Source organism: Asterias amurensis, chromosome 11, assembly GCF_032118995.1.
Source record: "Asterias amurensis chromosome 11, ASM3211899v1".
Classification (NCBI taxonomy): domain Eukaryota; kingdom Metazoa; phylum Echinodermata; class Asteroidea; order Forcipulatida; family Asteriidae; genus Asterias; species Asterias amurensis.
The window spans coordinates 16,950,832-16,967,816 of record NC_092658.1 but is presented as its reverse complement, the minus strand read 5'-3'; the positions used below and the strand labels follow the sequence as shown (position 1 = coordinate 16,967,816).

The following is a 16,985-nucleotide window of genomic DNA, read 5'->3' as shown; positions in this document are numbered from 1 at the left end:
ATACCGGCATCACAGATTTTTTGTGATTTTTGACCAAAAACCCAAACTCACAAAATTCTTAATAAATCTCAAACTTTCGCTAATATTCCAAGTCCGCACTGATCAAATGTCTTCAGTAGTATCTTCTGTATCATTTGAAAGCATAAATTCAATGAAAAATTTTTCACCCCAAATCTGAAAAATCGACCCATACCGGCATCACAGATTTTTTTGGATTTTTGACAAAAAACTCAAACTCGCAAAATTCTTAATAAATCTCAAACTTTCGCTAATATACCAAGTCCGCACTGATAAAATGTCTTCAGTAGTATCTTCTGTATCATTTGAAAGCATAAAATCAACAAAAAAAATTTCACCCAAAATCTGAAAAATCGACCCATACCGGCATCACAGATTTTTGGGGATTTTTGACCAAAAACCCAAACTCACAAAATTATTAATAAATCTCAAACTTTCGCTAATATACCAAGTCCGCACTGATAAAATGTCTTCAGTAGTATCTTCTGTATCATTTGAAAGCATAAAATCAATGAAAAATTTTTCACCCCAAATCTGAAAAATCGACCCATACCGGCATCACAGATTTTTTGGGATTTTTGACCAAAAACTCAAACTCGCAAAATTCTTAATAAATCTCAAACTTTCGCTAATATACCAAGTTCGCACTGATAAAATGTCTTCAGTAGTATCTTTTGTATCATTTGAAAGCATAAAATCAACGAAAAATTTTTCACCCCAAATCTGAAAAATCGACCCATACCGGCATCACAGATTTTTTGGGATTTTTTGACCAAAAACCCAAACTCACAAAATTCTTAATAAATCTCAAACTTTCGCTAACATACCAAGTTCGCACTGATAAAATGTCTTCAGTAGTATCTTTTGTATCATTTGAAAGCATAAAATCAACGAAAAATTTTTCACCCCAAATCTGAAAAATCGACCCATACCGGCATCACAGATTTTTTGGGATTTTTTGACCAAAAACCCAAACTCACAAAATTCTTAATAAATCTCAAAGTTTTGCTAATAAACCAAGTGCGCACTAACAAAATGTCTTCAGTAGTATCTTCTGTATCATTTGAAAGCTAAAATCAAGAAAAAAAATTTCACCCAAAATCTGAAAAATCGACCCATACCGGCATCACAGAATTTTTGGGATTTTTGACCAAAAACCCCAAACTCACAAAATTCTTAATAAATCTCAAACTTTGCTAACATACCAAGTCCGCACTGATAAAATGTCTTCAGTAGTATCTTCTGTATCATTTGAAAGCATAAAATCAACGAAAAATTTTCACCCCAAATCTGAAAAATCGACCCATACCTGCATCACAGATTTTTTTTGGATTTTTCACCAAAAACACAAACTAACAAAATTCTTAATAAATCTCAAACTTTTGCTTATATACCAAGTCCGCACTAACAAAATGTGTTCAGTAGTATCTTCTGTATCATTTGAAAGCATAAAATCAACGAAAAAAATTTCACCCCAAATCTGAAAAATCGACCCATACCGGCATCACTGATTTTTTTGGATTTTTGACCAAAAACCCAAACTCACAAAATTCTTAATAAATCTCAAACTTTTGCTTATATACCAAATCCGCGCTAATAAAATGTGTTCAGTAGTATCTTCTGTATCATTTGAAAGCATAAAATCAACAACAAAAATTTCACCCCAAATCTGAAAAATCGACCCATACCGGCATCACAGATTTTTTTTGGATTTTTGACCAAAAACCCAAACTCACAAAATTCTTAATAAATCTCAAACTTTTGCTAATAAACCAAGTCTGCACTAACAAAATGTCTGCAGTAGTATCTTCTGTATCATTTGAAAGCATAAAATCAACGAAAACATAAACAAACATGGCGGCGTTCACGCAGTGTCTTGCACATTTTGCCCGTCTGCGCCATTTCTTTCTCCTCTCTTCGTCTCTTGTTAAACAACTGTTTCGATATTACAACACGTATTTGACATAAAACAGCCGTAGTGCAAAAAGGTCATCCTCGTTCTAAAACTTCTTTTTATATAAAGGGCGTTTTCAATGCGTTGCGATGCGTCGTTGTACGACGCGTTTCGTGAAATCGTTTATGCAGTTCGTCGGAGCTACAATACATCGCAGAGCCACGATGCATCGTAAACCATACGATGCATCGTAAGTTAAGAAGAGCTTTGTGAAATCGACCCCAGAAAGCATAAAATCAACGAGAATTTGTTCACCCAAAATCTTAACAAATCGGCCCAAACAGGCATCACAGATTTTTTGGGATTTTTACAAAATTCTTAATAAATCTCAAACTTTCGCTAATGTACCCAGTCCGCACTGATAAAATGTTTTCAGTAGTATCTTCTGTATCATTTGAAAGCATAAAATCACCGAAAAAATTTTCACCCAAAATCTGAAAAATCGACCCATGCCAATCACAGATTTTGGGGGAATTTTGACCAAAAACACTGAAGACATTTTATCAGTGCAGACTGGGTACATTAGCGAAAGTTTAAGATTTATTAAGAATTTTGCAAGTTTGTGTTTTTGGTCAAAAATCCCCAAAAATCTGTGATGCCAGCATGGGTTGATTTTTCAGATTTGTGTGAAAAAAATTTTGGTGACTTTATGCTTTCAAATGATACAGAAGATGCTACGGAAGACACTTTTTCAGTGCGGACTGGGTCATTAGCCAAAGTTTGAGATTTATTAAGATTTTTGTGAGTTTGTGTTTTTGGTCAAAAATCCCAAAAAAATCTGCGATGCCGGCATGGGTTGATTTTTCAGATTTTGAGGAAATATTTTGCTTTCAAATGATGATACTACTGAAGACATTTTTTCAGTGCGGACTGGGTCTATTAGCCAAAGTTTGAGATTTATTAAGAACTTTCTGAGTGTGTTTTTGGTCAAAAATCCCAAAAAATCTGTGATGCCAGCATGGGTCTATTTTTTCAGATTTTGGGTGAAAATTTTTTCGTAGATTTTATGCTTTCAAATGATACAGTAGATACTACTGAAGACATTTTGTCAGTGCCGACTGGGTATAATAAACAAACAAATTGTAACTGGGGCACCAGTTGGATCAATGTAAACCTCATGGAATTTTGGCTTTTTTCCAATTTCTGTTTAGCAAGATTTTCCTGTGCTTAGCAAGTTTTTATGCTTCACCACAGGCTTCATGAAATTGGGCCCAGCTAATTTGCAACTAGCCATCTCTGAGTTAAAGCGTTCAAGGTGATTGTGTTATCATGTGCAGTGTAAAAGTTGTACATGTGGCATACTGTACAGTGACCTGAGAGCAAGTTTGCCAAGCAAGTTAATGACCTTTAACACCACTCTTTACTTTGTAATTTGTTCTTACAGAATACCCAAGGACATTGTGCAATCCAGCTCTGTTACACACAGCATAACTCGGGTTGAGTTTGTTGGACACTTCAGTGTTGAATGTCATGCAATTACCTTGCAACTACATAGTATGAGGTTAGTGGAGCTGACTAGTATTAATGTTGGGGGGGAAAAAAAACTTTTAGAAGTACTACAGTGCGGTGAGGGGGTCCTTGATACGTCTCTGTTTGATCTACCATTTGCGAGGTAGATTTGAATAATGTCTAGTACAATGACTCACTCAATTCTGATGCACCGCACGTTTGAATTCCTCAGACTATCGAGGCAATTAAACGCCACGTGATTAGGGGCAAGCTTTTTCAGAGCTTCGTAAGAGATGATGAAAACCCATATACAATTCTGAATGGATGTGTATGGCACAATGGGACCAGGGTTTGCCCATCCTGGATGTTGCTATACAAAAGCTTGCCCCTCTCGTTCTCCACAGTCTGAGGAATTTAAAAGTAAAGGGTGCATTGTAACTAAGCAAGTCATTGTACCAGACATTATACAAATTTAACTTGTAAATGGCTTATTCAAGAGCCTATTTCGTAAAGTATCTTTCTTCAAATTTTGTTGCTTATTTTTTGCTTATTATTTCATGAACCACCAGAATATTTGACAGCCTGTGTATGCCTATAGACTTTTCCATTGTTGATAAACAATGTGCGCCCGGTTGGCATGGCGGAATCGAAAGTTGGCAAAATAATAAATCTTGTTACATTGTGACCGAAGATTCATGAGCTAAAATATATCTTATGATTTGTTATTTTTTTTAAAACAATTCAACATTCTTTTTTTAAAGGAACATTACAGAATTGGTTTTTGCTTACAAAACTGTTGCTGGCAGTGTAAGCACTTTATGTTATCCACCATATACATAAACTAACAAACCTGTAGAAGTTTGAGATCGATCAGCCATCTGGGTCATGAGAGAATATGAAAAACCGATTCCAAGTTTTGCTTTGCATCGATGTCAAAATAAAAATGACTAAAACGCTGACTGAGTGATAAACTCCAAACGCGAAGTTATATTATTTATTTCTCATCAAATATGACATTTCAGACAGAACTATTTTAAGGGATGTTCTCAACCATCATCATCATTAGAATTTTATGTAACTTCACGATTTTTGTTTCTTATCAATTCTGTAACAATCCTTTAATATTTGTGAGGCTTTTTTTATTATCTGTTTTTGATTTGCATTGATGGCTTGCCCGTTTTCCCAAGCTCGGGTGGCAAAAACTTGGGCTGTGACATTGCAATAGAAAGGTCTACATGATGGCTTCGCATTGTTACATCACTCTGACTCATGAACTGTAGGTGGGTTAGCATGTCTTTTGCATGTACTTGCAACAAGAGTGATTATGAAATGGAACTCCATAGACATAAATAATAATAATATTACTAATAATAAGACTTGTAATGCACACATATCCACCCTGCTGGGTGTTCAAGGCGCAATACAAACCAACAGCAAATGGTCTGCTTTGTTTATGAAATCAGTCCCTGGTGTACATGTATGGATGTAGCATTATGATAAGTTAAAGCAAAGAAAATAGGGTTGAAGCACTCTCTTTGATAAGCAGGCCTGGAATAACACAGAGACTGCGGAGGCCATAGTCTTTGTTGCCCCTGGTCTTGGCCTTGGTGTCATTTCAATGTTCCAATAGAATGTAAGATTCTAGGGTGTCATGGTCGAGTGGTTAAGAGCATTGAATTCAAGTTCTGATGGTTAAGTCATCGGAGTGTGGGTTCAAATCCAGATCATGACACTTGTTTATAGTTGCTTTTAAAACATGTAAAATGGGTACCTGGGAGGGTAGAGGTTGAAAAGGGTATTAGGGAGCTGAACAAGATTTAAAAGGAATGTAATTGGCCAGATGACCAGGGCACTAGAGCGCATTAAGACATTATTGTGAAAATGGTTTGAGGGCAGCCCGGGCGTTATTCTACTTTTCATGCGCAGTTACCATGTGCGTGTATACTCACATGCGCGCTTGGTAAATAGCAAAAATAGCACCTGGCACGCGATGATGAATGGACTTGTAAGAACTCGACTCTCGGTTATGAATATGTATTAGAGGTGTAGTAATTATTAATTTTATTTGTTCGAAATATTTTCCAATGGAAGTGCGTGCCTTTTGCAAAATGAAAAATGGCCTTGCCCTTTAAGAGATAATATTGCAGGCTTGCAAAAGTCTCTGTCGTTCTATCCCCTTGGTTTACAGATTTGTATTTTTGTGTCAATTATTGTCTCCAGTGTTTCTGTTTGTATCAACAGTTATCAACAGCCATGGTGTAATGACGAAAGAGAATGGTGAACAAATGCAAAGCTTGTTAAAGTCTGACAGCTCGATTGTCTGAAAACATGGAGGTTTTACCTGGTATGTTAACTGCTAGAATATAACGGAGTGCATTAACTCAAATAGTTGTGCATTATTTCCTGTGTATTTGTACTATTTTGCAAAGTTTCTTTGGAACTATGATAGTTGAAAATCATATTAAAGGGACACGTTGCCTCTGATCAGGGTGAGTTGGTTCATGAAAAGCGTTTGAAACCGTTTGTTATGAAATCGATATGGTTAGAAAGATTTTTAAAAAGAAAAATACAACGATCCACACATTTTTTACTTGGCGAACGATCCACCATGACTCCACAAAATGGCGTGCCGTGTTTGTTTATTACTGATAGAAAAACAATAAAATTTTGAAGCATATTTGTGTGGATTGTTATATTGTACTTTTCAAAAACATCTTTCTAACCATGCATTTAATTACAAATGGTTTCAACCGTTTTTCACAGACCAACTCACCCGATCCAAGGCAATGTGGCCCTTTAGTAGTGTAAGAACAAAGTGTGGGTTTACTCATCAAAGGGAATTTCCTACAAGTTCTCATCTAGTACAGTCATGCCGGCCACTGGTCCCTTGGCTTAGTCTTTACATTTATTTTTAAAAGAACTGCTAGATCTTAATGATCAGTCCATCTTATGTCTATTTAATTTCTACAGAGGTGAAGATGGATGAGGTTGTCAGTACAAGAAGCGCAGAGGAAGTCGCTGTGCGCACAATAAGAGCTGAGGTAGACAGGATGCTGGCCGAAGAGGAAAGCGCAAAGCTTGAGGTACTAGACGAGACTGACCATTCATTCGTTGAGCCTGTGAGTAGCACTTTCCGCTTTTCCAGTAGATTAAGGGAGGCTTTTCTGGAAACTATCAAGTGTAAAGTATGCGGTGACTCATTCACCACAATGGCTGATCTGATGGACCACCTAAGGAGCAATGCTGGTCGCCATGGATTGATGTCAGATCAAGAAATCAAACTGCTTCCCCAGAGAAAACCCAAAGCCATGTCCAAAGGAGAGCAGTTCACGTGCGGCGGCTGTGAAAAGACATTTCCAAGCAGGAGGAAACTTTCTCAGCACAAAGTCACCCATTCGTCAGTTGATATCAGATGTACAGTTTGTAGTCAAACGTTCTTAACCCTCAGTGAGTTGCAGAAACATGAACAGGTACATAGCAAGGCGAATGCTTATGATTGTGATACGTGCGATGAAGTCTTCCAGACCAAAAGTGCCTTGTTTAATCATCAATCACAGATGCACCCTATCGCCCCCGAGGACCCTGTTGAAGTGAACGGCAACAACACGAATAAGACATGTAGATACTGTGGTAAAGCTTATAAGTCCCTGACTCAAGTCCGTGAGCACGAACGAGTTCACACTAACGAGAAGCCTTTTGCTTGCGTAAAATGTGGCAAGGCTTTCAATCGTGGTTGTTCTCTACGAAATCACTTGAAACTCCATTCCCGAAACAAGACATATCCCTGTGTCAAATGTGGCACTGCTTTTAAGTCTTATTTCCATCTAAGCAGGCACAGACTAATCCATAAGGACAGACCTTTTTCTTGTGATATTTGCAATAAAATGTATGCAACAAAGGCAAAACTATGTAAGCACTCGAGCCAACACAAACAGGAATCCCTGGTCTGTGATGAATGCAACAAGAAGTTTAAGAGCAAATTAGAATTGAGTAGACACAAGAGAAGTCACAAGACAGTGGAAAAGCGCCATATGTGCGACGTATGCAACAAGTCTTATAAACAAGCCTCACATCTCCAGAAGCATAAACTGTCACACAGGGGTACAAGTAAAAAGCCACATGTGTGTAGATTCTGCCAGAAAAGCTACAGCAAGATCACTCAATTGAATCTTCATCTTCAGACCCATGCAAAGGCCAGGTCTGGAAAGACCTCTGGCGAAAGCAAGGACTTTACTCAAGAAAACAAGTACAACTGTGGAATATGCAGCAACTCATTTGAGACATACTACCGCATGAGGAAGCACAAACAGATGCACAAAGACAGGCCGTACATGTGCGATAGTTGTGAAGAGACCTTTCTTGTGAGAGCTGAACTTCGCAGACACAAGCAGAGTGAGTGTTCGGATGGCTATGTCTGTGAAATATGCAACAAAAGTTTCAGTACACAGCATGCGCTACAGAGCCACAGAATTCAGCATGCTTTAGAAAGGCCATACATGTGCAGTGTGTGCCATGAATCATTCAAGACGACCAAACGGCTGAAACGTCACATGCAAGTCCACATGGACGAAAAGATCGACACATGTCCAGTCTGTGACAAGGAAGTTGTCGGAAAGAGTAACATCAAGCGGCACAAGCAAATCTGTCGTAACAGCATGAGTTCAAGCTCCCTGGGTAAAACAACTGGAGCCCCTGACTCGTCTCCTTCAAAGAGAAACGGAAGTAAAGCTACTGGAGGTGACTATCGGTGTAACATATGTGGAAAAGCATTCAAAGGAAAGCAGTTATTTCGCCAACATTCGAAACAACACAGGAAGCTTCCGCTGAAACAGTCTCCAAGGCTTAGCAACCAGTTAAGAGCTCATGAGGCTGATGGAAGTAACACAGAAATGGCAGAAGTTCATACACAGTTGGCTAACCTGACCAGTTTGGTTCAAGAAAACTCCCAAATGAATCTAGTTCCTGAGTTTGTCTTGTCTTCAGGTGTGCAGGTATCTGGTAATCTAAACCTATCGATTGATTCTATTCAACAGCCATCTGAATCATGTGTCCAGCTAATACCTCTTAATTCCATTGCTCCAGTAGATGCCATAAATAATACCGAACCGTTTACCCCCATTGAAACAGCAGTAGTCCAGCCGCTGGAGTCAAGCGTTTCCACTGTCGATATGATGTGTCCTTTCTGCAATACGGTCTTTGGAAATAGTCTTGAATGCGAGGTACACATGAGTAGCCATGGTGCAGCGGAGCCGCCGACGAGTAGCGTTTGCCGAGAAGCACTGGATGCATTATACAGTCGAGGAAATACAAGAGGACTAGCAGGTTTTGCTGATCACAACACTCAGGACGCTCTGAACGATCCTCAGATCAGTAATACCGCTGAGAAAGTAGCTGCAGAAAACTACGGGTCATTCTCGGACAGCGATGGTGACTTTGGAATGACAGACTTTCCTCATGATGAGGATGATGCGTCACATGTTGAGATGTCCTGTACTGAGATTTTGAATTCACTGAGCAGCTCGGAAGTCGCATATTCATCAGGAAAGGATCACAGGGAGGCACATCAGCTCTTGCCCAGGATGAAGAAGTGTCAGCTTCTTCTTCACAAAATTACTCTGTTCCCGTGTGGTGTTTGCGACAATAGCTTCCAGTCCCAGGAACTGTTAGATGAGCATGGGAGCAGCCATGTTGATAATGAAAAAGAGCAACCAGGAAGGGAGTCTTCTGACAAGAGCTTCCAGTCCCAGGACCTGTTGGATGAGCATGGGAGCAGCCAGGTTGATAATGATAAAGAGCAACCAGGAAGGGAGTCTTCTGACAAGAGCTTCCAGTCCCAGGACCTGTTGGATGAGCTTGGACGCAGCAAGGTTGATTGGGAGTCTTCTAAACATCAAGCAGTTCCAAATGCAGACTCTGCTTCTTCTCGTAGCACTACAGAGCTTAGCAAACTATCGTGTGGAATATGCTCAAAACAGTTTCCCAACAATTTCTATCTTCAAAATCACATGCAGAGACACAGAAAGGCAAAACCTCATGAATGTGATAAATGTGGTGGAGTTTTTCACGATGTGAAAGAACATCAGAGATCTTCGTGTAAATTCAGAGAAGGTTTGGCCGGAAAGAACAGAATACTATTCAAATGTGTTGTCTGCTCAAAAGGTTTTATTACGGGTCGGGTCTTAAAGGCTCATCTAAGAATTCACTCTGATGGAGATCTTCATGAATGTGACAGATGTGGTAGAGTTTATACACAAAGACGCCACTTGGAAACCCATCAGAGAGACTCGTGTAGAGGCATTGAGGATGGAAGCGTCCGCACGCCTGCATCAAAACAATCGTGTGTTAATGATGCAAACCAGGACAATAATGAGAAGGGAAAACACATAAAGAAAAGGGCAGAGACAGGAGCATTCAAATGTGAAATATGTCCAAAAAACTTCAAAAAAGAGTTGTTCTTGCAAAGACATATGATAAAGCACTCGGACAAACACCGATACGAGTGTCACAATTGCAAGAGAACTTATAAACATAAATACCACATGAAAGATCACCAAACAAAAAATGTATCCTGTAGAGAACCCGTAGTTGAAACTGATGGCATCCCTGAGAAGGAAAACTCGAGAGATTCAAGACAAGCTAAAAATCTGGTGGCTACTGTTGAAGTAGAAGTCCATGATGACGCAACATTGTTAACCCCTGACCCAGGAGAAGCAAATGAAAACCCCATTTGTGCTGAAATGACAAACGATCAATCAGAATCTCAAAGAGAACCCAAAGATGGTTCAATCCCAGAACCAGATGTCAGGTTTCCAACCCTTAGACAAGAGCAAACTGAGCAGGCTGCACGAACTACAGTTGCTAAAAATAAGAATACCCAACGACTATTAAAATGCAGACTCTGCAGTGAAGAGTTTGGGGACATTTTTAGTTTAGAGATGCACTTTATGAGCCATTCAGATACTCATCCTCATAAATGTGATAAATGTGGAAGACGCTACAAACATAAGCATCATATGAAAGCACACCAGATTAATTCTTGTACAGGAGTTAAAGATGACACAGCATTTTTAGCAATACATGTAAGAAAACATGTAGCTAGTGAGTCAAGAAAAGAAAAAAATGTTGTGAACGATTCAAACATCGGCAATGATTGGAAGGAAAAAAGCATTGAGAGAAAGACAACAGGTAAAAATACAGAGGTTACTATTGAAGTAGAAGTCCATCAGAGAGAGTCTTGCCAAGAACCTGAAGAAGATCCTCTGTCGCCCCTTAAACAAGGAGAAGCAAATGATAACCACATCTCGGCTGATACATCAACCGATCCATTAGAATCTCCTGTAGAACCCAAAGATGGTACAATCCCAGAACCAAATGTCATGACTACAACCCTTAGACAAGAGCAAAAAGAGCAGCCTGCACGAACTACAGCTGCTAAAACTAAGAAAACCCAGCGACTATTAAAATGCAGAATATGCAGTGAAGAGTTTGGGGACGTTTTTAGTTTAGAGATACACTTTATGAGCCATTCAGATACTCATCCTCATAAATGTGATAAATGTGGAAGATGTTACAAACATAAGCATCATATGAAAGCACACCAGATTAATTCTTGTACAGGTGTTAAAGATGACACAGCATGTCTAACAATACATGAAAGAAAACATGTAGCTAGTGAGTCAAGGAAAGAAAAAGATGTGGTGAAGAAATGGGAGGAGAAATGTGAAATCTGCCAAAAGAGTTTCCAGCAGAAGTTGATGTTGCAAAGACATATGATACAACACTCAAACAGGAGCCGATATGAATGTGACAAATGCAACAGAACTTATAAATATAAACGGCACTTGCAGGATCACCAAAGGGTATCTTGTACAGGAGCTGTAGTTGGAACTGAAAGCATCGACAAAGTAACACAAAGTCCCCACAATACAAATGAAACGGCTGTGCACAAAATTGATAACAACTTGTGTCAGAGGAGAGCTCTAGAAGAGAAAGCATCCACCAACGGAGTGAACTCAAACGTACACAAGTGTGAGGCATGTTCAAAAGAGTTTGCCAATAGGAGGTCCTTGGTTAAACATGCAAAGAGCCATGCTGATGATCGTCCTTTTTTATGCAAAGCGTGCGGAAAGTCTTACAAGCATTCCCATCTCCTGAGGCACCATCAGACTTATGCTTGTCGTGAGAGTAAGCTTGCACAGAAGAAACCTCCCCAGGACGAGGCCAATCTGCCTTTTGAATGTTTGCACTGTCTCAAGTCATTCCGATATGCTTATGAAGTGGAAAGACACGAACATACCCACGTCCCAGGCAAGAAATACAGATGCAGATGTGGCAAAGCATTCAAACAGAAGTATGAACTTGCACGTCATATAAATACGCAACACAGAGATGGCAACCGCAGTAATATGGTTTACATAGAGCTGGTTGAGTGTGAAGTTTGCTTCAAGAAGATATTTAAGGCACAACTTAGAAATCACATGAAGTGCCACAGTGAGGATTATCGGTTTAAGTGTAATAAATGTGGTTTGAGGTTCAAGTACAAGCATAATGTGAAACAACACCTTGCTAAGGACTGCAAGAAGGTCCCACTTGTGATGGTATGCACAGACAAAAGACCATATAAGTGCAACCTTTGTGAAGCTGACTTTACTGAACAGAGCATGCTTTCGGAACACCTGTTTCAGGTCCATAATGTAACAACTCCAGGAACTGAATACCAGCTCAAGTGTCAGGTATGTCCAAGGACCTTTAAATTTGAATACCAGCTTGAAAGACACAAGAGTGTTCACTTTGATCAAAGGGGAGACACACATCCATGCGTTTGTGGAAAAATGTTCAAGCTGCGATCGATACTATGGAAGCATCTATCAAAGGTTCATGTTACGCCTCGACTCCACACGTGTCTCATTTGTTACCAGATGTTTTCAAACAGAAAATTTCGCAGGTGTCACATGAGGATGCAGCATGATACCAGATTCAAGTGCCACAAATGCGGCAATACCTTCCTGAAATCAAAGCATCTGAAACACCACCGACGAGTCCACAAAAGCAGGAGACGATTCAAGTGCGGAAGTTGTCGGAGGGAGTTCACCAAACGGTCAAAAGTAGTGTCCCATGAGTTGTCCCACAATGTTCACACGGAAATCGCCTCATGCGAGCTTTGTGGTAAACGTTTTATGGGCAAGCAGTCTTTAAATCGACACAAGTTGATGTACCACCCAGGTGACTATTTATGCAGGGATCAGGTTTATCTGCAGAGCAAACCCAACGTCAAGTGTGGTCTTTGCGGGAAGACATTCTGGCGACAGTCCTCTTTAGTAAAACATGCAATGAGAACCCATCGCAAACTGATGCCAAAAACTTGTGTCTCTTGCAACAAAACCTTCGTAACTTTCTCAGAGATGAGAGCCCATGAGTTCGAGCAGCACTCATTGTTCACTTGCAAAATATGTGACACTAGACTTGAAAATCTACACATGCTAAAGTACCACTGCCTTGCACACACTCCCCTCAAGAAATATACTTGTGAGGTATGTGGCAAAAGTTACACCAGTAAAAAGGGTCTCCTGCGGCATCAACATTTCCACATTGACAAGAGCTTGTTTGTTTGCGAGATCTGCCAACAGGGCTTCAAGTCAAAGGCCGATCTGGATGCTCATGTGAGCACGCACAACCTTGACAAAGCATTCGTGTGTGATGTTTGCGGAACTCTGACCAGCAGCCACGTGGCCTTCATAAGTCACATGAGATCGCATAGTGGGGATAAAAAACGAGAGTGTAAGACCTGTGGAAAAGGTTTCCAAAACAAGTGTAGTCTGTTGGCTCACTCAAAGATACACAAAGCAGTGACAGGGCACTACTGTACTGTTTGTGGGAAATCTTTTAGCAGTAAAAACTTTCTTACGAGGCATGCACGCTCTCACCGGGAAAAGCAATGGAGTTGCGAAATATGCAACAAGGTTTTCATAAAATCAGAACCTTTTATAATTCACATGAATCGCCATAACAATGTCAAGCCCTATTCTTGCAAGTTTTGTGACAAGACTTTCTTAACAAAAAAAGTGCGCGACGCACACCATAACACTCATACCAAGGAGAAGCCGCACAAGTGTGAAGTTTGTGGAGATTGTTTCGCTGGCACTGGCACCCTGTATCGCCACAAGAAGGTCCATGAAAAGAAGAACTCCAGGTGGGCAAGGGTAAAAGAGGAACCCAGCGAGAGAAGAGGGGAGAGTTCAGTTAACGAGAAACGCCAAATGAGAAAAAGGAAAGCGAAAAAATAGCTGCAGGAGGTAAACAGGAGTTGCTTCTTCAATGACCTCCTTAATTATGGATGAGAGAATTTAGATATTTATCTGAATTCAGACAAGTCTTTCTTCATCAGAACTGTTCCTGTTCCAGCCCTATTCCTGCAAGTTTTGTGACAAGACTTTCTTCAACAGAACATCATAACATTCACACAGAGAAAAAATCGTACAAGTGTTAAGATTGTGGAGATTGTTTTTGCTGCCAATGGGTCGGGAGTCTTCTTCATTGGATTTGCCCGCATCTATCTATCAGAGATGAGAAACTTCAGATGTTTATCTGAATTTCTACAAGACTTTGTTATTCAAAAGACCTGTTCGCAACGAAAAACATAATTTGTAAACCAAGGAAAGAACATACAAGTGTAAAGTTAGTGGAGATTGTCTTTGCTGCCAATGGGTCGGGAGTTGCTTCTTCATTCGATTTGCCTCATCTACCGGGTATGAGAAACTTCAGATGTTTATCTGAATTCAGACAAGACTTTGTTATTGAAAAGACCTGTTCGCAACGAACATCATAATTTTAACACCAAGGTCAGAACATACAAGTGTGAAGTTTGTGGAAATTGTTTTTGCTGCCAGTGGGAGTTGCTTCTTCATTCGATTTGCTACGTCAATCAGGGGTGAGAAATTTCAGATGTCCGAATTCAGACAATACTTACTTCAACAGAACTGTTCCTTCTTCAAGCCCTTTCCTGCAAGTTTTGTGACGAGATCTTCTTCATCAGAACTGTGGGCAACGAACATCTTAACATTCACAACCAACTGTACAAGTGGATGGTTTGGAGAGAATGTTTTTGCTTCCAATATGAGTTGCTTCTTCATTTGATTTGTCACGCCAATTAGGGATGAGAAATATTCAGGCGTTTATTTGAATCCAGGCTTTTTATAAGTCAGTCCGGTGAAGAAAATCAGCTGTTGTTTTGTCCACATGTAAATTAATTCGCTGTTTGATCCATTTCTCTAGTGGTGAGGTCACCTAAAAGCTATGTGAATTCTAAACCTCTGGTGTGACTTAAATGTGGAAATGCTTACATTTCAACCTACCATTCTAAAATATAGACCCTAGGTTCAGATTTGTTTGTTAGGCAGCGATGACTTTTACCCCAAATCAATGGGCTAATTCCGTGGAGTAAAAACTAGTTGCAGCTGGATTGTAAAAGTTAGAGTTAGTGAAGCTTGCATGTACATTAACATTTACAGTGTGTATTTAAATAGAAATAATATGACCATCAGAAGATGAAACTTCCTCTGACGATGGCCCAGTTTCATAGAGCTGCTTAAAGGGCTTTGCCGGGCCCCCACTGCAGCTGGGCGAGAGCGCCGCAGACCTCCTTGGTCGTACTTTAATAACGGACCGGGTCTTCACGTAACGCTCGTGGGGAACGGAGCACCGCTGGCCCCCACGAGCCACCTCTCCAACGAGTGCCTCCGACTCAGCACTTTGTCGTGCTCCCAGGACACCGTCGTTCCACCAAGTCAGGGCCCCGTGCCGGGCCCCTTTGTACTTTTTGTAACACAAAACACAATGTCCACAGATTAACATTAAACTTACACAGTTTGAAGATAATGATATTGCTGGGGTGCTGTAAAATACGTTTTACAAAATAGTTTTTGTGACTAAGTTTCTGAGTTGGTGTATAATGGTGTACAATGCCACTGTGTTTGATGTACCCTTGAACCGCAAATTGAAAACCAAAATTAATTGTTCATGAATGTTTTGTGATCAAACCTTTTTTATACACCAATGTACAGAAAATAACAAGCCTGATGAGTGAACAACTATGCACAATTTTCAGCATGTAAACACGCTCGTCTTAAATTTTTATTGTACTAAAACCAACTGCATTTCTAAGGTTTTCATGTTTCTCGAATAAGGGAGATATTTTTGAGACAAAAATTGTTCTAGTATAAACTTACTAATCAGTAATCTTTCAGAATTATACTTAAACAATTATGTTTCTGATTTGTTACTCTTTACCAAGTAAGTTTTTATGCTTAGTGTATTTTGAGTAAAAACCAAGCATTTCAAGAGCCTTTAAAGAATGTTTGTGAAGAGTTTCTATTGTTAACTTTGTAATGGATCAAGAGGAATTTTCTACAAACTAGAGATGAAAAGTGCCCTTGCAGGTTCTTTTTGTCTGTAGCTTAGGGGCAAGTGGACAATTCTTTGAAAGAAGCGCTGTTGTAAAAAAAAATACATGCCCTCAAGCTATGACAGTAAAAAGTACATGCCCTCAAGTTATGATATATGGTTACTTGTGTGATTGATTTATTTTGTGTCACACTTGCCTCTTACACTATTGACCCAAAGTAAAAGTAAATGTTTTATCAGCTGCATAAGTTGCCATCTTCATTTTCATTTATCATTTTCAAATCCAATCTCTTCCGAACAAACAAATATTAAAGGCAGGGTTGCTAACTTTCCAGTTGACTGAGTATTTCATGTTTATGTTGCAAAAGTGAGTGATATTTTAGAGAGATTTCCAAATTAAAAGCATGGTATATTTTTGGTAATTGTCAAAGACCAGTCCTCTTTTGGTGAGTGTATCCCAACATACATGTGTATGCATTACAAAAAAACTGTGAACATTTATCTTTGAAATAAGTTTGTTGCATAGAATGTTTGGTGTTGTCAGATGCTGAAAAAAAGGCTTAATTCTTGAAGCATTTCTCAGAATGTGTGAAAAGTAAACACTTTCTCTAAATTTCATTACTTCAAAGGGGGTAATTTTAAGCAAATACCTACCAACAGCTCCCAAGTGCTCTTCACTCAGCATTAGTTTTAATGGTCATTTTAAACTTGTGGAGTATTCATGAACAAACCGTATTCTAAAACGGTATTCATGTACTCATTTGAGTTTACTGGCAAAAAGAATCAGAATGTATACACTCTTCTTGTAAATAATTTGTTCTTTAAAAATAGTGTCCATTGTCTAAAAACAGCAAGATACGTTTTGCATCAATAGTGCAATTTCTGTATGGAGATTTATTGTTAGTCGGAGGTCCCCACCCACTTTCAACCTAAAGTGGTCCCAGGCGACCTCCTCCACCAAGCAACAGGTGGCCTGTCTCAAAACCAGACAACACACCACTCACAACAACTGACCAGAATGTAAGGAGGTTGGGCTTGATTTCACATGCTTACTTTATTTGTGTAAGCCCCTGCCCCCCCCAACCCCAAAATGTTATTAATAGACACCTTTCAGGCTCCTTCCAACCTATAGCCCTACCCAATGTTTCAAAATTATAAAGCTTCC

The 16,985-nt window shown here is 39.5% G+C and overlaps 1 protein-coding gene across 3 annotated transcripts in view; it reads left to right on the top strand.

Moving 5' to 3' along the window:
• The window catches only part of LOC139943875 (uncharacterized), a 59,546-nt gene that overhangs the window by 20,249 nt on the left and 22,312 nt on the right, over positions 1-16,985 (top strand). The window contains exons 3-5 of one of the 3 annotated variants that reach the window (XM_071940744.1): positions 3,357-3,473; positions 5,663-5,765; positions 6,392-6,540. In XM_071940744.1, the coding sequence (XP_071796845.1) occupies positions 5,750-5,765; positions 6,392-6,540 (165 nt within the window). In that variant the 5' untranslated portion in view covers positions 3,357-3,473; positions 5,663-5,749. Of the gene's footprint in view, positions 1-3,356; positions 3,474-5,662; positions 5,766-6,391; positions 16,373-16,985 lie in introns of those variants that run through there. The other 2 variants (XM_071940743.1, XM_071940745.1) reach the window with 2 other exon arrangements.